Source organism: Trichosurus vulpecula, chromosome 5, assembly GCF_011100635.1.
Source record: "Trichosurus vulpecula isolate mTriVul1 chromosome 5, mTriVul1.pri, whole genome shotgun sequence".
NCBI classification, from domain to species: Eukaryota; Metazoa; Chordata; class Mammalia; order Diprotodontia; family Phalangeridae; genus Trichosurus; species Trichosurus vulpecula.
In genome coordinates, this window is record NC_050577.1 from 218,730,963 (window position 1) to 218,753,105 (window position 22,143).

General features: G+C 38.9%; 1 protein-coding gene across 4 annotated transcripts in view; it reads left to right on the forward strand.

Moving 5' to 3' along the window:
• The window catches only part of NTN4 (netrin 4), a 247,983-nt gene that overhangs the window by 148,439 nt on the left and 77,401 nt on the right, over positions 1 to 22,143 (forward strand). For all 4 annotated transcript variants that reach the window (XM_036759925.1, XM_036759923.1, XM_036759924.1 and 1 more), the window contains exon 3: positions 14,409 to 14,687. In XM_036759925.1, coding sequence (XP_036615820.1) covers positions 14,409 to 14,687 — 279 coding nt within the window. The remainder of the gene's footprint in view (positions 1 to 14,408; positions 14,688 to 22,143) is intronic.

Genomic DNA, 22,143 nt, shown 5'->3' on the forward strand with positions numbered 1-22,143 from the left:
GCTTTCCCTTTCCTTGGGACCAGTACTCCCACACAGCAGCCCCTTAAAAGCCAGAATTTCGAGACAGTCGCCAGTGCACCACCTACTCATGAAAACAGAGCTGATGAACCTCAAGACCAAACAGCCAGGAGCACATACGCATGTGCTCGGGACCACACAGAAGCCAGGTCACACCCTGAAGGGTTTTGGCCACAGTTACCTGGGGAATGGAGGGTGGTAGGGGGTAGGGAGTTGAATGGTGCCAGTCATTGTTGCAACTAGATCAAAATCTTTTTAAGCTGCGTGACAGCTTGGCCTTCTTTCTTCTGCTGGTGTTCCTTTAAATGTTAAGGGTAAATCATAACATCTTTTTGTTTAGACTCACACAGTAACTCCAGTGTGTGAACTCTTAGGTAGCTAAAAAGATACTAGAGTTTTCAATACTTTTTGAGATAGCAGAGTTAGCTGTGTTCCACCTTACAGAACTGGAGACCAAAGAACACACAGGCTCCTGTGTTTGGGACTCAGGGTGTGTCCTCAGGTTAACTCTGATCAAATCCATTCACAGGGTTTATTAATAAAACATGGGAATTTAGCAGACACTATTTGCTGATGGGCAGCTGAATAAAAAAAGTGATGGCTTTACAATTGAGCTGAACATTTTCAGCTGAGTGCTAAATTATTCTTGATAAATGTGCTACTCCAAGCTAACCTTTATGGAAGAGATAAAATACTTTTTGTTTGCATTGTAAAAGCATTTTGTCCTTTTGTTAGATAAGGCTACAAAATCGTTTTGCTTTTCGAAATCTTTACCTTCCTTTCTCCAGATAGTTTAAATAGATTGTTCTGTTTATAGAATATATTAAAAATCCATTGGCATTTATGTAGCACCTTTTCTGAGAAGCTAAAAGTATTTATGGAAAGGTAGGAGTGTAGAAGGGGGAGGCTCTAGACACCTGGGGCACTGAAAAGTTAAAGGACACGGCCAAGCGTCATACAGCTAGCGTGTGTGTGGGAAAGAGAACTTGAACTTGTTTTCCTGACTCCAAGTACATTGTTTCTCATTTTATAATAATTACTAAATCAATTCTTTGCATAAATTGATGGAAAGATTAACTATCCAAATTTTATAGATTATCATTTATAACTAAAATTTCTTATATACATTTTATGTTTTCTGAATGAATGGTCAGATGGATATATAAAAGAAAGAAAAAACATTTATTAAGGACTTACTTTATATCAAGTGGAGCAGCTAGGTGGTGCAGTGGATAGAACACCTGGGCCTAGAATCAGGAAGACTTGAGTTCAAATGTGGCCTCAGATGCTTACTAGCTGTGTGACCCTGGGCAAGTCATTTAACCCTGTGTGCCTCAGTTTCCTCATCTGTAAAATGAGCTGGAGAAGGCAAGACAAAACACTCCAGTATCGTTACCAAGAAAATCCCCAATGGAATCACGGAGAGTTGGACACAAGTGAAAAATGACTCAACAACAAAAATACATTGAGTAGTGTGCTAATAACAAATAAGCATTGGGGATGCAGTGCAAAAAGAGAGACAGTCCCTGACCTGAAGGAACTTGCATTCTAATGGTACAAAGCGACACATTTAGGAAGGAAGCTTTGGTGTGAGGAATTGCAAACAAGGAGGAGAGTTGGTATATAAGTCTGCCAGTTTACATGCCCTTTCCAAAAGCAGTGGTACTATTGATTTGATTACTGTGCCCAAATCAAGAGGGAGAAGAAGAAAGGGTGGGGATGGGGGAGGATTTAGAGCCACAGAGTGGATGTTCATATGGTGGCAAGATGGCCTGGATGGATGTCTGGATGACTAGAAGGGAAGCAAACCTAAGGCATGGTCAGGGTGCTAAGTGATCTAATCAGAGCTATGATTTGTAATTGTATTAGTGTAATACAGTTCCAAAAATTTACAACAGAAAGTAGGTTTTATCATGATCATCCTATTCTGTTGATTTTCTACGTATACATACGTGTGTATATATAAACCATATGCATATAAAACATAACATACATTTTAGCAGATAAAATGTCAAGATAGAAGTTATAAAAATATATTATTACTTGGGAAACATTAAATATAAATGCTTATATAATGAATTATTTCTTTTGTTTCTCCAATCTACAAAGATAAGATGCAAAAAAACTTTTAAAATCCCATCCCTACTCAGTTTGTTTGTTTTTTACCCTTCTTCTCCTATACCTCTAATATCCAATTATTCGCCATGCTCAATCTAGCTCTTACATCCATCTCTTCTCTCTATTCCCACTTAGTGCAGGAGCCTCTGGATAGGTTTTATCCTTTCTAATTCATTCTTCACATTGTTGCTAGAGTTCTTTTCCTTATGCATAGATCTAGTCATAACATTTCTTTACTCAGATGCCTTCACTGGCTCTCTATAGCTTATAAAGTAAAATTAAGACTCTTTAGCCTGGCATTCAAGCACCTTCACACTCTGGGACCACCCTAACTTTTCAGCCTTATTTTCTCCTTTTCCCTTTCACTCATCTATATTCCATCCAAACTGAACTATTCAATTAAAATCAATCCAACAAGCATTTAGTAAGCACCTGATATCCACAAGGCACTGCGCTAGGTACAGAGTATACTAATAAGAATTTGAAATTGTCTCTCTCCTTAGTGATTTTACATTTTATGAGGAGGAAACATTCATAAAAATTACAAACTAAATCTAAGGTAACTTCAAGAGGGAGAGGCGAGGTCTGATTTGAAAGACACTTTTTAACAATAGAATAGGAGTTCCAAGAGTTGCAGATGGAAAGATAGGATAGAGTGAAATAGATGATGGATTGACATGGATGGGTGTGAGAAATAAGGGAGTGGTGGCCAGGGAAGGAAATTTCAGTCTAGACAACCTGCAACTCAGAATCTCAGGAACTGAGCTAAGCTAAGCCAGGCAAATTGGTGGTCAGTCCCATTCACAGTAGCAGTGCTAATGTTGATTGATTTTGTTATCAATCCCTGAGCAAGAGGCAAAGAGGGTGCCATATGTGCACAAAAGCAGGGCAGATGGCACAATGTTTGCACTGGCTAAGCCCTGGTGTATTAATAGCGTGAAGTTTTAGTTACTGACCCCCATCCTTTCCTGCTTCCTTGTTGTTCCTCATATTTTTATCTTTCCTTGCAATGCCCTTCCTTCTTTCACTCTACTCCACCCCACCTCACTTATTGATTTTGTACCTGTTCTTTAACGGCCAAACAAAATAAATGCCATCTTCCCCATGAAACCTTCTCTGATTCTCCCATTCAGAAGTGAATGTCCACCCCCTGGACCTCACATAGCACTTTGTTACACCTTTCTTAGGGATTTATATATTTCTTTGTGTTATAGTTATTTGTGATTGTCATGGTCCTGTACTAGAGTATAAGCACTGTGAAAGGAGGAAGCATGTCATAGCTAAACTTAGTGTCTCTGCCCAGTACCCAGCACAGAACCTTCAGATAGTTTTTTAAAATTCAATTTTAGTTTTAGTTCCAGATTCTCCCCTGCCCCCTCCCCCACCCATTGAGAAAGCAAAAATACAAAACCCATTATAAATATGAAGTCAAGAAAAACAAATTTCTGCATTAGCTACATTAAAAGAAAGCAAAAATACAAAACCCATTACAAATATGAAGTCAAGAAAAACAAATTTCTGCATTAGCTACATTAAAAGAAATAAGAAAAAGAAAGAGGAAAAAATATGCTACAATGTATACTCTGAGCCCATTAGTTCTCTGTCTGGAAGTGGATAGCGTATCTCATCATGAGTCCTTTAGAATTGTGGCCAGTCATCATGATGATCAGAGTTACTAAGTCTTTCATAGTTGATTATTCTTATAATATTGCTGTTATTTTGTAAGTTGTTCTTCTGGTCCTGTTCACTTCACTATGCATCAGTTCATATAAATCTTCCCAGATCTTTGTGAAACCATCTCTTTTTTCATTTCTTACAGCACAGTTATATTCAATCACAATCACATACCACAACTTGTTCAGCTGTTCCCCAGTTGACGGGCATCCCTTCAATTTCCAATTCCTTGCCCCCACAAAAAGAGCTGTTATGAATGTTTTCATAAATATAGGACTTTTCCTTTTCCTTTGATCTGTTTGGGATATAGGCCTAGTAGTAGAACTTCTGGGTATACATAGTTTAATTACTTTTGGGGCATAGTTCCAAATTGCTTTCTGGAATGGTTGAACTCATTCACAGCTCTGTTAACAGTGCGTTACTGTACTTATATTCGTGCATCCCCTCCAGCATTTGTCATTTTCTTTTTCTCTCATCTTAGCCAATATGATATGAAGTGGTACCTCAAAGTTTTTTTATTTGCATTTCTCTAGTTGTTTGTGATTTAAAGCATTGTTTCATATGACTGTTAATAGGTTTGACTTCCTCTGAAAACTGTCTGTATCATTTGGAGAATGACACTTGTTCTTATAAATTTGGCTTAGTTCCCCATATATTTGAGAAATAAGACCTTTATCAGAGAAACTTGCTGCAAAGATATTTTCTCCCATTTTCTTGCTTTTCTTCTCTTTAGCCGAATTGGTTTTGTTCATGCAAAAACTTTTCAACTTTATATAACCAGAGTTATCCATTTTACTTCCCATGAATCTCTCTGTCTCACGTTTGGTTATAAACTCTTCCCAAATCTGACAGATAATTTCTTTTATGTTTCACTAATTCACTTTGCATCTAAATCATGTATTCATTTTGAGCTAATCTTGGTGTATGCTGTGAGATGTTGATATAGGACTCATTTTTGCTGGACTACTTTCCTGTTTTCCTAGCAGTTTTTGTCAAATAGTGAATTCTTGCCCCAATAGCTGAGATTTTTGTATACAGTAAGTGTTTAATATTTGTTGAGTTATATTTAATATTCTGAATACCTAAGCTCCTAGTTTATTTAGAAACTTACCATATGCAAATTCTGTAACCTTTGTTGTAAAAAAAAAAGCACTTTTTTCCACATGTTATTTTATAATTTTCATTTCACATCTTAAAGTATCCTGAATTTATAAAACCTTTAAATTACCCTTGTGGTCTGGATTCTTAACTTTAATTTTGGCAAGTAAGAAGCCCTTGGGGTTATGTGGAGGACTTGATAGAGGGATATGTTTGGGTTCATGCTCACACCTGCCTGATCCTTTTTTCCCAGAACACAAAAGACTTTGCATGCTGCTAAAGAAGAGGAAACCACAACAACCTTTAGAAATGTGTTACTAAAGACACACACATACACACACACACACACACACACACACCCTTATCACAGGTTTAGGACTTTCAAATTCTAGTCAGGACATCTTGTCCTTTTCTTCTCAATCAATACTTCATTCTTGATTTTGATTTATTGAAGGAATATTGTGGGCAACAGTTCAAGAGGATCATAGGACCACAGTTTGGAGCAGTTGAAATATTTATCAAGATGACAGTTAAAAAAAATTTTGAACCATGACAAAGGCTGCTTTAGTATATATGGCTGTAGTATGGACAGGGGTTGTAATTCCAAGGAGGCTCTATATGTAGGGCATAAACTCAGCTGTTATTTAATTTCTTGACTTTCCTGCCACTAATGACCAGGATATCCTATTTTCTTCACATTGTATTCATTCCCAACTCACACCCTGCTCAAAATTTCATCTCATTGATAGTAGAAATATTATAAGATATAGGGCATAATTGTCACTAATTCTCACCATAACAGTCTCAACTAGGATTTTCAGTTGACATCTAAGCTATGGTGAAACTGTAAACGGTCTCCTTGTGTCATTTGTGGAGAGAAGTAAAGCAGGCATCTTTAATCAAGCAGGGGCGTTACTTGGAGTCCAAGTCCTGGGGCAAATCTGAAAATATCAGACAAGTGTCAGGGTCAGAATAGTCAGGAGACTTGAAGGATTGGGCGTATCCCAAAGACAGGCAAAGATTCTTAGTCTAGGGTCAGCCCTTTGTAGTGGTATCACTAAGAAGTAATACACCAAATGAATGTAAGCCTTGGTCAAGTCATGTTTACCTTTTACACTCTTTGCTGGACACCATCCAAGTCCTAGGCCTGCAGATGTGCTTACAGCGGAAGAGTGATACCCACAGATGTGCCTTGATTCTGGCTGCAGCAGGGGGGGGCAAAAAGGCTAGGATTACAGGGAGGCCCCTGTACCTTTTCCAGTTCTCTTCTTTAGTGAGTGCCATATTGGCATCTACAGGGGAATTTTGAGAAGAAACTGGGTGGGAACCAGAGGGCGGTCTGCCAGAAGCTTGGAGCATCTGGATTGGCTCACTCTTTGTTTCCTGGTATAGTGTAGATCCATTTCCCAGGGTATCAGATAGAGGTGTCTCCTTTCTAAAGAAAAGATTTGAAGGTTACATTCCTGTTCACTTTTGTGCCTGTAGAAGTTTGCTGTCTGCTTTCCAGAATGCAACTTTAGGGGCCATGATGTCTCATCCCTGCTGATATGCGCATGCCAACGGCAGTGTCATACACACCAAACACAGAGCTGCTTTCAGCCTTTACAATCTGAGTTCAGGAAGTTAAAAAAAATTCTTAAGTTCCTTCTAATATTGACAGATCTTCCTTTGACCTTAGCATATGAAGAGCCAATTCCAAGAAAGAACCAGGGTAAACATCAAGACAGTAGCAGAGAGTCACCAGTGCTCAGGAAAGAGAAGGGACGGCATGAAGGAGAATATTAACCAGGAAAGTTTGCAAAGGAATATTATTTAGTTGCCTTTGGTTAGTCTTTGTCCTGCTGTCTCAGTACTGACTATGGTTGATTTTAAGTGTAGCAGGCCTTGCAAAATGGGAGGTCACAAAGTTTTGACTACTAAGGGGATGTTGGAAAGAACCAGAGAATAAAGAGCGGGGCTAGAGCTGGAGCTTTTGAAGAATAGAAGGATGGTCCACTCCTTGCCCTGCACCTCTTCTCCTGTGACAATGAGGCTGAATGCCCTGAGCAGCCTTATGGTGTGGTGAGAGAGGAGAACCTAGGACCAGAAGAACATGGACAGAATGGAGCAGATGGGAAGATGGGTGTGGCTGAAGGGGAGGAATCAACTTTGGATCTGGATTGTAGGGGCTATCTTTAGAGTCAAAGACCCCTTGGGTACTTATGTCCCTTAGTTCCCCAATTAAGTGGACAGTGGCTCTCTGGAAGGCTTGGCCATGATTGAAATAGTAGAGGATGCCTTCTCTCTCCTTGTTGGAGCGCTGAGGGGAAGATTCAAAACTAAATACATGAACTATATCTTTTTAAACTCCTGGCTTCAGGGGCATCCCTATAGACTGATTTGGGGTTTCCTGGTTATGAGAGGAGCATAAATGTCTAGGAGCCACAGTGGTTGTTTTACATATATTTGGTTTTTATTCCATTCGCTTCTGTGGTTACGAATAAAGAACAGAATACAGTTTAACTCATGTCTGTGTATGACTGACTCCATTATGCCATACTCCTTTTGAAATTTAGAAGTCAGGGGGAAGAGGGTAGAGTCTCCCAATACGTGGGATCACCATGAGCCATAAGAGTCTAATTGCATAAATCCACACATATCACACAGAAGACAAAAAGACTAGTAAGACTAATCTTGTTACCCATAAAATGGGCAAAGTTGGAGACAGAGGGTGTGAATCTTCTGAGGACTACAGAGAGCCTGACATTTCCCTGGCATGACCTGTGGTGTAGGGTAGTGTATAAGCACAGGAGTGAGCATGGAACTCACAGGCCATCTCCCTTATCAGTAAAGAGGGTCAGAGCAATGGGCAGCACCACTGGCTGTGGTTAAAGGACAGACAGCAACATAATTCATTGCTTGAAGAATGACTTGTTTACATGAGTTCTGCTCTCATAGCCCTAATGAGTTTGGCCTCACGTTATAAATTTTAAATATATATCACAGTATATCAGAAATACTGTTCAGTGACCTGCTTTGAAATCAAGGCTATATAAACTATTTTCTTTCCAAAGGTTGAGAAAGATGGTGGGATGTGTATGTGTGCATGTGCGTGTGCGCGCGCGTTTGTGTGTGTGTGTGTGTGTGTGTGTGTGTGTGAGAGAGAGAGAAAGAGAGAGAGAGAGAGAGAGAGAGAGAGAGAGAGATATTTTGGGGTTTTTTTTTTCTAATGACAAGAGCCTTAAGATTTAGTTATACAAAAACTCAAATGGCTCTATTGCCTTTCCAGGGAGGCAAATCATCTCCTGTCAATCAAATCAAATCAAGTCACACCTGTCTGTATTGTGTGACTTGTCCATGTTCTCCTTAAAGTTCATCATAAGTCTTGACTCAGAGGACCAAAGAAAAGGAGCAAGAAATGAGACCTAGGGTAGAACCACCATAAAAACATTGGGTAGAAGGTTGCAGATAGGCAAGTTTTGGTCTGATGTCAAGAAAAACTTTCTAACAGCCCTCCAAAAGTAGAGAATGGGCTGGGAATCTCCCCTCATTGGAGACCTTCAAATGAAGGCTACGTGACCACTCATTAGGGAAGCTGTAGAGGGATTTTTTTTTTCAAGTGAGGGTTAAACTAAATGTATGTTGAGTTCTCTTCCAACTCCAAGATTCTGTGTTCCTGTGAAAGTTTTAAGAGATAGCATTGCAGTGGAAGGAAAACAAGCAAAGTGTGAAATTTTGCTTATATTAACTATAATATAATCAATGAACACATTTCTTAAGCATCTGCTATGCTAGGCGTTGAGTCTACAAAGACAAAAATGAAATAGTCCCTGTGCTTGGGGAGCTTATATTCTTTCAGGGAAGACAAAACAAATATGAGGTGGTTTATGGAGGATGGGATGGCCCTAGCAGATGAAGCATTCAGGAAAAGCTTCATAGACAAGGAAGTGAATGATATGCTTCTTGAACAAAGCAAGGTATTTAGTGTAAATTCCAAGGAATATTGGAAAGAGGTGATGAGGCCCTGAACCACAATGGCAGATATATAAGTAGAGTTGGATGCAAGAGAAATTATCAGGATAGAAACAAGATTTAATGAGAATGTTTTGTTTTGCCAATCATAAGTTCAGCATAGGATAGAAGGAAAGTTTTCTCTTTTTCCCTCTTTAAAAAAATAGTATTTTATTTTTTTCCAATTACATGTAAAGACAATTTTTAACATTCATTATTAAATAAAATTTTTAGTTCCAAATTTCTCTATCCCTCCCCCTCCTTAAGATGATAAGCAATTTGATATAGGTTGTATATGTGCAATAATGTAAAACATATTTCCATATTAGTCATGTTGTGAAAGAAGAACCAGAACCAAAGAAAAAAACTACACTAAAAAGGGGAAAATAGTATGTTTCAATCCGCATTGAGATTCTATCTGTTCTTTATCTGGATGTGGATAGAATTTTCTATCATGAGTCTTTTGGATCATTGTTTTTATGAGAAGCTCTAAGTCAGTCATAGTTGGTCATTGCATGATGTTGCTATTACTGTGTACAATGTTCTCATGGTTCTGCTCACTTCACTGTGCATCAGTTCATATGAGTCTTTCCAGGTTTTTCTGAAATCTGCCTGCTCATCATTTTTATGGCACAATAGTATTCCATTACATTCATATGCTACAACTTTTTCAGCCATTCCCCAACTGATGGACATCCCCTCAATTTTCAATTCTTGGCCATCACAAAAAGAGTTGCTATGAATATTTTTGCATGTGTGGGTCCTTTTCCCATTTTTATGATCTCTTTGGGATACAGACCTAGTAATGGTATTACTAAATCAAAGGGTATGCACAGTTTGATTGCCCTTTGGGCATAGTTCTAAATTGTTCTCCAGAATGATTGGATCAGTTCACAATTCCGCCAACAGTGCATTAGTGTCCCAATTTTCCCACACCCTCTCCAACATTTATCATTTTCCTTTTCTGTTATATTAGCCAGTCTTATAAGTGTGAGGTGATAACTCAGAGTTGTTTTAATTCGTTTTTCTCTAATCAATAGTGATTCAGAGCATTTTTTCATATAACTATGGATAGCTTTGATTTCTTCATCTGAAAATTGCCTATTCATATCCTTTGACCATTTATCAATTGGGGAATGGCTTGTATTCTTAAAAATTTGACTCAGTTCTCCATATATTTGAGAAATAAGGCCTTTGTCAGAGGCACTTACTGTAAAAACTGTTTCCCAGCTTTCTGCTTGAAAGGAAAGTTTTATTAAAAATTATTGTCTTTAGAGTCTATAAACTTATTCTGATGATTCACCGTTGTTCAAAACACATTCAGAGCTCCTTTTTTGGCATTGACTTCAGAGTCAATTTTGAAGACTGTGATCATCTTTTAGTCGTACTGTTTTTAGCTAAAAATATTGTCATTTGGTCATCTATCTTACTTATTATCAGATGTAGATTTTAATGACTTTTATCTGTTTCAAATAAATAAATAAAATCTACCCTCAAAAGTCCAAGATGAGATGATATCAAGGAATTTTACAAGAATAAACCAGATAGTTGTGGGTTGTTTTTTTTTCAGGCAGTTTTATAGGAATAAATCTGAAGCTATGTCTTACTGTGGCAACAGTGTCTAATTAGCCTCTCTTTGAAGGCAACAGGACTCCCTTAGCTGTATAAGTTCCGGAGTGTGTGTTTAAAAATCAGTCATTTTTTTTAGAGTCACACTTTTATATATTTCTCATCTCATTTTCAAGCAGTATATTAAAAATATCGTAAAATTTATATCCAGCCATATTGTTAACAATCCCAGCTCCCATTTCTCAGTGCAACATAGTCAGACCCATGCTTTAGGAAAATTGTTTTGGCAGCTGGGTGAAAAATGGATTGGAGTGGAGAGAGACTTGAGACAAGGAGACCAACCAGAATACTAATGAATAATCCAAGCATGAGGCAATAAGGATCTCACCAGGGTGGTGGCTGTGTGAGTTGAGCTAATGAGACTCAATACAAGAGATATTGGGAAGGTAGAAATGAGAAGACTTGGTGATAGATTAGATATTTGGGCTTAGTAGGAATGAGGAGTTAAGGATGACACCAAAGTTGTAAGCCTAAGTAACTGGGAGGATGGCAACAACATGGAAGAGGAGAAGGTTTGAATTCTGTTTTGAGTTTAAGATGTTTACAGGACATCCAATTTAAGATGTTCCAGAGGCATCAATGATGCAAGACTAGGGCTAGAACTCAGGGGCGGGGAACCTGCAGCCTTGAGGCTACATGTGGCCCTCTAGGTCCTCAAGTGTGGCCCTTTGTTCTGTGAAGTTTTGATTCAATCAAAGAGTCATACTTGAGGACCTAGAGGGCCATACGTGGCCTTGAGGCCACAGGTTCCCCACCCCTGGCTAGATATATAAACATGGGAGTCATTAGCATGGAGATAATACTTGAACCTATGTGAGCTGATGAGATCACCAAGGTAATACGGAAGGATAGAGCCTTGGACAGCACCCATGTTTAGTGAACATGACCTGGAAGAATATCCGACAAAGGAGACTGAGAAGAAACAGTCAGACAGGAGGAGAATCAGGGGAAAGCAGAGTCAGAAAGGAAAGAGCAGTGAAGATCTATCCAGGAGAAGAGGATGTGATCAGTAATATCAGAGGCTGCAGACAGTTCCTTAGAGGCAATTACAAGATCAGAGGTGACTTCGGAAAGAATAGTTCCAGTTGAATGATGAGGTTTTTGATCCAGTGAGAGGAGTAAAGACACCAAGTATAGACAGCTTTCTCAAGGAGTTTAACCACAAAAGACAACAGGGATTGTCTTATCAGGGGAGGGATTTTTAAGGATGGGGGGAGATGGGTGTGTTTATAGGCAGCAGGAAAGCAGCCAGTAGATAAAGAGAGATTTAAGATTAATGAGACAATGAGGGTGATAGTGGGGACACTCTGCTAGAGAAGAAAGAATGTGATGGGGTCAAGGAACATGTAGAGAGGTTTGTCTTGGCAAGGAAAAGGGTCATCTCTTCTTGTGAGACAGGAGTGCAGGAGGAGGCAGGGGAGAGAGACAGCTGCGTGTTGTGAGTTTGAGGAGTTCTCAGTGAATGTACTCAATTTTTTTCAGTGAAATATTCAATTCAATAAACATTTATTAAGTGCCTACTATGTGCCAGAGACTGTATTAAACAGCTGGGGATACAAATAAGAAAAAGACAGTCCCTGCGCTCAAAGAGTTTATAATCTAAGGAAGATGGAAAAGGCAAGGGGGTAAGGGAAGGACACCAGGGGGTACCTAGCCCTAGGGGCATCTTGTTCTGTGGAGTTCCAACCAAGCCAACCTGCTGATGAAAAATGGACAGTTAGCTGGAAAGTTCAGATCCTGGCCTTACATAAAGGAAATTTTGGGGTGGATTTTAGAGCTGTGTCCTCCAATCAAAGGGGAGAAAAGGCTAATTGAGGTGAAAGGTTTTGGGAGTTCAGACCAAGCAGAGCTTCAGATTGAAAGTGAAATATTAAGCAGAGGATAGGAAGGGTGGCAGGGAGGGGAACCTTGAGAAGTTTGAGGAGGATGAGAAGGTTTGGAAAAGCTGCTGGGGTGACTGTGTGGTATGTGGGATAGTAAATCGATTCAGTTATTAAAGGATTGCCTTGCTGAAGGGAGGACCCAGTTGAGATGTATGTAACATAAATTTGTGGTGGACCTAATCAGTATGGTTTCATGGTTTTTCCCAGCTCAGTTGAATAGCATGTAACAAGCAGCAGAAGTTCAGAGTAATGCATGGCTGGGGTTTGGCAAGGCATGACCTTAGGAAATGCCCTTAGCCCAACCCATTGTCCCTCTGAGGTACTTGTTTCAGGTATAAATTAAATATTAAGTGGTCATCCAAATGCATGGCATAGTCCAAAAAATAGGCATTTTCCTTCCATATTTTTCCTTTATAGATTATTAAATTGATTGCTTTTGAAATAATCCCAACTTTCATTGAGGAGGTCCTATAAAATTACAAATCTTAATAAACAAATATACCGTCATCTCAAAATAGAAGTATGTGGAGGACCCCACCATTTATTGAGACTCCCATTCCATTTAGGTCCTTCCTCGGACATCTCCCATGATAGTGATAAACACCTTTATTGGCAAGTATACATCTCCCAATTTTATGCTTCAGTTGATAATAATCAGAGACTTGTTTAACATTAGCTCTTTGGTTACATTAATCAAAGAATCTTTTCTTAACGTTTGAGAGATTCATTATTGAAGGAAAGCCTTTAAAACTGTGTTTTATTCTACCCATTCAAGTTTTCTGTGTGTGAGGAGGGGGCTAGCTTGTTTGGTACTCCAGATAATCCTATTACACACCCCCCTGTGGTGATGAGCCATTTGAGTGTTTGCCCTATCAACTTTTGACAGTTCTTGCTGTGCTTATATGACTTTGAGGAGAATTCCTAAAATGTATCTTTTCATATGAGAAAAGAGAAAGGAAGGCTGCCAGATAAGTTCTGAAGACTGTTGTCTGTCTGTCAAATAATGCCTCTTAGTGAATGAGTGAATACTGAAATTAAAAGATAGTTTTACTGGAAAGACTGGTTAAATTTCCAGAGAAAATATTTTTCTGTGGACTCTGTATATAGGATTAGAATAAGCAGGCAAATCCACAACCAGATTCATGACAGGGAGAACTCTCAAATACTCAAATGAAATTGGTAATCTCATCTATTTTGGTGTTCCCTTCAGGAAATACAGGTCACCGATGCATCCCGGCTCATTCTGAGTGATTCTTGTCTATGTCCTACCACCTCCTGCCGAAGTGATGGGGAAGGAGAGAGGTGGCTGCCCAGTGTGCAGGAGGCCTCTGTGCTTTCTTCTTAGGAGAAAGTGGCACCATGCATTACCTCAGCTGCCTGCCTGTCCTCCTTCATGCTTGCTCTGTGACCAGATGATAGTGGAAGGAGCAATTAGGGTATTTGGAGAAGGTAGACCTGGGTTCAGGTTCCAGCTGTTATACTCACTATCCAGTGATTTGTAACACATCAGTTACCTTTTCTGGTCCTCAAACAAGCAGAACTATTTATTAAGCAATAATTAATTTGTTAGTAACCTGCTTGATTCCTGACACTGCTAGACACTGGGGACACAAATATATTGAATGAAATAATCATTATTTTCAAAGAGTTGACATCCTAACGTGGGAGACAACAAAGCCTCAGTGTCTTTATCTATAAAAAAAAAAGTATGTTGGACTAGAGGGATGAGTCCCAAAGTTCCTACCAGCTTGAAATCTTACCATCTCAAAGGTCTGTGTGGTTATTCTCTCCACAGATGTAGTTTTCAATACCTGCATATCCCTTTTACAGATATCACAGGTAACCCTAGAAATCAAACCAGAATCAGGCTAGTGAAACAAGGAGGTATCTTAAATAAGGTTTCGCGTGCATACAAGGCCTACCCATTCAAAAGTCTTCTTTCCTCATGCTTTTTTCATCCCCTTTCTTTGCTCAGCTGCTGTGCCATTCTCTTGGCAGGTCATCTACAGAGCTCTGTCCCCACCATATTCTGCTGAGGATCCATACAGCGCCAAAGCCCAGGAACAGTTAAAGATCACCAACCTCCGTGTACAGCTGCTGAAACGCCAGCCTTGTCCCTGCCAGGGCAACGACCTAAATGCAAAGCCCCAACATTTCACACACTATGCCATTTATGATTTCATTGTCAAGGGCAGCTGCTTCTGTAATGGCCACGCTGATCGCTGTGGGCCGGTGGAGGGCTTCCGACCTGTCAAGGTAGCTGGAGCATTCCAAGTGGTAGGTATGCTGGGGCCTCGAAGGTACCTTACACGCACTTCTTATTGACTCGTTGCTCTCTTGGGGGTTCTTATTTTTCTCTGACTCCTCAGTTGATTTCCCCCTCCCCCCCAGCCTTCATGGATAGAGGCTGTTAAGCAAATAAAAGAGAAATTCCTTCAGTTCAACATTTAGGGCAATGAAGCCTCACAGTCAGACTCTTTTCTTTTTAGAATGACTCTCAAAGTGGAGTTTCCAAATGTCAAATTTAGGAATCGTGATCCACAGGCAAAGAAGAGGCTAATTAGCAGTTAAAAATCTCCATCTCTCTTGAGAAGAAGGGAATACCTTTGTTAGATAGATCTTAAAAGTCATTAATGAGGCTTGCAACTTCAACTAAGTTTTCAACACAATGTGCTGCCAATGAAGATTAACATAACTAATAAGCTTATGAATAATGCTAATTTCTTTTAAATATCATTTTTAAGTTCAGGAAGCAGCTTGGTATAGTGAAAAGCTTATTGAATTTGGAGTCAAGGGGCCTGAGTTCAAATCCCAGTTTAGCTCCCTAATAATTGTGTGACATTGGGGAAGTCACCAACCTCTCTGGGCCTCAGGCCCTCGTCTGTAAAACCAAAGGATTGTTTTAAATGGCCTCTGAGGTCCCTTCCAGCTCTGAGTCTACGACAATGATTTCTACAATACATTTGGCCCTCCCAACAACTGGTGAGATAGATAAAGTAAGTAGTGTCTCCTACGTTTTGCCAAAGAAAACTGTAGCTTTGAAAGATTAAGTAATTTGCCCAAAGCTACAAAGCTAGTAAATGGTAGATCCCAGATTCACATTCAGGTCTAATGTACTTTTCACCGCACCGTGCTACTGTTTTTGAATTATGTTTAGAGTAAGAACAAGGAGGCTGGACAGGTCAACTCAAGGAAACATTTATTAAGTGCCTATTATATGCATTAAGCATCCACCTGGCATGTGCCTTGCTTGGTATGGTATGGGTGACAGAATAAGAGAGATGATTTAAATCAGTGTAATCCTCCAGATCTGGATAGAGAAATTCTGTGTGTACCAAGAACTAAAATGGTTCCTTGGTCTTTGAGAAACAGGGAGAAGGGAAGAGGTACCACAGAAGTGAACAGGAGTAGACATTAAGAAACTTTTCCAAAAGGGGTGAAAGGTGGATTCTGCCAAGTACAGACCAATGGCTTTGATTTTCTATCTCCAATCAATCCCAAATTGAGCCCTGAGGTAAGGAAGCAGCATTTCCTGCTGTCCAGTAGGGAATCCGGAACAAGGGACACAATCGTCCTTCTGTCCCTGCCTGGGCCAGACCACCTTTGGAATGTTAGGCTCCAGCCTGGAGGTCACAGCTGAGGAAGGATTGAGGGAAGGAACTGAGATGTTTCACCAGGAGAAGATACAATTACAACGGTTTGAGGGCCTGACTTGGGAAAGGGGGGAGACTCAGTCTGCTTAGATTCAGAAGGCAAAACTGAGAGCTATGAAAGAAAATGGCAGGGAAGCCTGAGTCAGAGCAGGGAGGATAGGACAGACCAAGAGGCCAAAGCTCGGCCTCCCCACAGAGCCACCTTCCATACTGGCTGGGTTTGGGGTGGGAGCACTGCTCTGGTTGCTTTTTATCCTTATTTCAAGAGCTCATAGCTTTTTTCTGAATTATAAATATATGGCATTAAATTTGGAATGGGTTACTTCTTGTTTTGTGTAAACTTTTTATTCTGATGATGGCCTAACTGGGCAAAATTGCATACTGAAAAAATTATGTTAAATTGCTTTAATATGGGTGCAACCAGCAATGAAAAGGCATAGTTAAGCCACTTATTTTTAAAATGTAAATTACCAAAGTACACCCACTCTTGTGCAGTTGTGGACCCTATTATGGATACATGGATAATTTGCTGCAACAAATTAACTGGATTTATAAATTGTTCCTGTAGAATAGAAAGGTGGCCTTTTAAGAAGCATTACTATTCTAAAGTCCAGCTTGAGATTAAAATGGAAAATGGTCATTTTTCTTTAAAAAAAAATAAGCAGTTTTGCCTGTAATGGGGACCATGTTTTAGAATTGAGTCGTATACTTGATTCGTCACAACTTTTTCTGAACTAGGGGGCTGTAGTAGTTGATGATGGAAGGTGTTAAAAGAAATAATTTCTTTGGGAAAAATCATATGTAGCTTGGTTCCCAAACTAGCTAACATTTCTCAGTACCTTTCGCATCTCTGTGAAAATACTTAAGGTGACTGATGAAGACCTCAATATAACAGATGAGAGGAAACAGAAAATAAATTGTAATTAAGAGAAACCTGAAGACCAATAGAAACCACTCAGAGACCTCCAGTGTAACTCTGTTGAGCCATATTTTCCCTCCAGCTCTCTGCAGTTTCCCGGGGTCTGATCCATTACCTCTTCTATACCATGCCCTTTAGCCACATCTGTTCCCTGATTCCCTATCTCCTAAGACCCCTCAAATCAAAGGTGATGCCTGACATGCCTTGTACATAGTAAGCACTTAATGAATGCTTGGTGACTGCCTAACTAGCGTGCTGGTAAAACTAGTTGGTTTGTGACAAGGAAATTTTATACTGTACATTCAGTCCATTCTGGTCACAGAAATTGTGTGAGGTCTGAGATCTTGAATTTATCTTACTTCAGCTATGGTGAATTGATTCTAGTTTCTTTCCCTTTTCCTATAACTATAAAGTATACCAGCTGTTGAATAATGGATATTAATAAGAAGGAATATGGAATGTTTCATTAAAGTTCCAATAGTTGGCCAGTGGCAGAAGGCTTTAGAATAACCACAGAGAAGTGTTTAAAAGTGCTTAGCTACTATACCAGTTAAGGATGGAGTAGGCCCATTGTGACCATAAGTTAATAATAAAAGAATATTAATATTTTGATCGATGCATTAGAAGTTCAAGAGTAAACTAAGAATTAGGGTGCCAAGTCATGGAACTAAATGAAAATGTTGCTGCAGCTGCCCAGCTGTGCGATGACTGGTATCAAAATCTCTCAAACTGAGAACAATAGTCTGCCCCAGCTAGCCCACTGACTAAAACAGAATTTCTCTGCTATCTTTGCCTAAATAATTTCATATTTATATAAACTGAAAACATTTTAATTTTATATTTGTCAGTTCCATTTTTCATTTCCCTAATAATGAATTATCATTAATTAATAATAAATATTTATTATAAGTAAATAATTATATTTAAATTATAAATTATATTATATATAATTATATAAAGTACTGGTGAAAAACTTCGATGAAAGAGCCAGAAATTTTGAAATCCTATAGATGTATATAAATCAGAACACACACACATGTAAATATATACATACACATAAAGAGAGAGAGAGTCAGGATTTAAAATTTTTCTTTTAAAGTAATTAAATTGTATACACTTGTAAATGTATAAATAAACATGTACAGATCATCTACAATTCTTTTTGCCACAGAAAAACATGCACTGTAATTACTAATAAAAATTCAGATAAAAATCTAAAAGAAAAGATCCTTCTTCTTGCTCCCAGTAGTCTAGGAAAGCATTCAGCAGCTTCATCTGGTGGTGTGACTAATGCAGGCATTGGAATTAATACTCAAAAATTGGTGAACATGCTTTTCATCCCTTCTCTGTTCCTTAGCTTAACCTCTAATAAAGCAGCCTAAAGGCAGATAAGAGTACAAATGAGAAATAAAAGAGACTCATGCTTCACAAAATAAATCACTGGAAACTGAGCATTTCTTTCTGTGCTCATCATCCATGATGGATGCCCTTGACCTGCTTTAGAGTAAATTAACTAATGGGATTTCCAGGGCCACCCTTCTTTGGTCTAGTGTCAACAAGATTTTAATTTTGGATGAAAGAGTTCCACAAACCCCAGTCATTTCAGTCGCTGCTGTATGATCTGAGACAACATCACCACACTGTGTCAGTGCAGAGGCGGCATTGGAGATAGCACTGGACCGAGAAGGAATCGGGAGATAGGCGTTCTAGTCCCACTTCTGCCCTGTGGGATCTTGAACAAATCACTTCACCTCTAAATGAGATGATTAGAGGAGATGATCCTTAAACTTCTCCTACCTCTAAAGTTCCCTGGCTAATGGCACAACATTACAGAGAACGTCCTAGAATTCTATTTAAGGATAGTCAACCATTCATCTGAGTCCTACTCTCCATCCAGTTCAGAGTTGTAATCTTACTCTACAAATGCTCTTCTACCATTTGACCACTGAAGAGTTAACCATGCCCATCAAATTGTAAAGAATGTTTATTCTACTTAATTTACAACTTTTGTCCCATTGAGTACAAAGAAACCCTAATAAAATAAGTTAATGGTCTTCTGTTTAGTATTTTGTTGCCACACTTCCTTAGGGATCTACTACATTTTCTAGAGTCTAGAGGGTGCTTTTGTCATGACACAAATTGCCTAAGATTACTCTTCATTTAAGGTCTGGAGAATAGAGCTACAGAAATTGAATTGTGATTTTCCACATTACACATGAATTCACAGCAGAGTTCTTTTCAAAGAAAGACCTTAGTACATTTAAGTGTGTATTTATAGGCTAAGAAATAAATGACCTGAAAGCCAAACCACTGAAGGCATTAGTATTTGAAGATCAATTATGTTGAGGTATCTTTCAAGGTAAATAGAAGTCAGTGCCAGAATAATCTTTTTATAAGCAACAGTATATGTTGGCATTAGAGCAAATTATAACCACGACCCAAAATTTCCAATTCTTGCAAAACTGGGAAGAGACAACTGAAATATCTTATTTTCTTGTGTCTCTTAAAAATAAATCTTCATCTTTAAACTGGAGGATGCATCTTGCAAGTAGGTGTAAAACCAAAGGCAGCTAGTTCTCTCTCTGTGTCTCTGTGTGTCTCTCTCTGTCTCTGTCTCTGTCTGTCTCTGTCTGTCAGTGTCTGTCTCTGTATCTATCTCTCTCTGTCTCCCTGTCTGTCTCTCTCTGTCTCTCTGTCTTCGTCTCTCTCTCTCTCTCTGTCTGTCTCTCTCTCTCTCTCTCTCTGTGTGTGTGTGTGTGTGTGTGTGTGTGTGTGTGTGTATGTCTCTTTCTGTCTGTCTCTCTCCAATTCTTATCTTCAAAAAACCTCATAAAATCTGAATCAGTAAAAGGAACAAGCTACTAATACCTTTGTTTAGTCCCTGATAACCAGCAACCTGCATATTATAAGTCTCCTAACTGGTCTTGTCTCTCTCCCACTTCTCTCTACCGCATCTTTGCAACAGCTGCCAAAGCAACCTCAGTATAAATCTGACTTTTCCACTCCTCTGCTAAAAAGTAAAGTAAATGTAAACAAAATTTTAGAGTCACTCATTCCCTGTTGCCTGTAGGGCATAATATAAACACTTCAGCCAAGTATGGAAGACCTTTCATACTCTGTTTCCCTCCTTTCCAAACTTATTTCTAGTGACTCTACCTCGTGCACTCTACAATCTAGCCACACTGAACAACTAGCTATTTCTTGATTTCAAAAATTTATTTCCCATCTCTGTATTTTGCATAGGCCGTTTCCCATGCATAGAGGGCTTTCCCTCCTCAGTACCACCCCTTTCAAGGTTCAGCTCAGGTACCACCTCTTTAGACAGCCTTCCCTATTTCTCCCCCTACAAGTATTCTCTCATCAAATATTAATAGAGCACTTTGTCTGTATGTCTTCTTTGACCCCATCACTCGCTTTCTGCCTTATATACAAATACACAGACATATTTCCCTTGGTACAATATAAACTCCTTGAGCACAGGGACTATTTCATCCCTAGGTCCAAGAACAGTGCCTTGTATGTAGTAGACACTTAGTGTTAATCAACTTGAATATAATTGGAGATCTCATTTGTAATTTACAACCCAGGTGTCATCCTTGGTATAGTATTTCATTTGTTTCTTGCCCAACTTGCAAAAACAGAAGCTCTTTTGGCTTATGGTCTCAACGGCAGTTTGCTCTAATGACAAGTATACTACAACTAATAAACAGAGAATGCTGTAAATTGGGTCTGTATTCCCTTGTTAAGTTCTGATTAGAAATGGAAAATACCTGACCACTGTGCAATAACCCTCTTTTAAACAATTTCCAATTTTTTCTATCCTTCTTAAAATAACAGAGTCCAAAGCTGGACCTTGTTCTCTACTAAGCACCTAGCAAGTGTACAGTATGGTGAGCTATTACCTCATGTTTTTTCATGACAAATTCCTATTTATATACTCCAGGATCACATTCCCCTTTTAAATAATAGTATTATTGAATTTTGCTGATCATTGTTCAATATCTACCCTCTCCATTATTTCACAAAATCTATATTCCACCGCTTTTATTGGGCACAGTAAACTGGTAACTATATGAAATTATCTTGGCAATATTAGAAAGCACAAAGTCTATTTTAGTATTTAGGCTTTTGGTAGTGATATATATGCATATATATATGTATGTATCAATGTAAATAGTGAAGTAAAAAGGTGTCTGTTACTGGGATGAGACAGAACTGTACTATCTTGGGCTAAATCATAAACAGAAACATTATTAAAATATAGGCAAAGTAATAGATAAAGCAGTCTGGCATCTTTCCTGCTTCCTTAGTAAAGGAAAGGACTTATCTAAATAAAAGTATAGTCTCAAGGACAAAAAGGAAAGCATGTTTTTTTCACCAAAACCATTCCCTCTTATAAGGTTTAGAAATAACAAATCAGTGACCATTTGACTGGTAAGTTTGTTTTGCTGATAAAAATTAATTTCTAGGCCTCTCTAAGATATTTGTCTAATGAAGCTCTGTGTATTTTAAAACAATCATATGGTGCTGATTACTCCAGGGTGGCTCACCCTATTAAATTTCCATCAAGTAAATCTTATGCATGTGTACTTATGAAGCATATAGTATTGTTTGGATCAAATAGCATTTATCTGACCTCAAATTTTCTATGAGAAAGTACCAGTCAGGTCTCTGACACAGCTGAGGGCTACACTCACCATATCACTGAAAGGGATGTTGTTTCTCAGATAAGTCACTAGAGCAATCTTTAAATCTGAGGAGACAGCATTAGAGATCCCGGTTGTTCCCCAGTGTTTTCATGGAATCAATGTCTTGTCTAACCTGGCCCCATCCTTGGTTAAGGCTTAGGACTTAGAACTTAAGAGAGTTTTCTTGGGTGCTAGGCAAGGTGTCTAGCTTCAGGACTAGCCAACTAACAACAGATCCATGGAAGGGCAGGAACTAAGGCTTTTTTTCTATGATGAGCAGTCATAACAGTCCAAGAAGATCATAGGACTAGAAATGGAAAAGAACTTGGAGGTCACCTAGTCTGACCCTCTCATTTTACCATGTGGAGATAATTTACAGATCAGGAAACCTGAGCTCAGAGAGTTTAAGGAACTCCTTCAAGGTCATACGTTTGGCACAACACTGAAGGACTCTAGGGGCTCAGGTGCTGTTT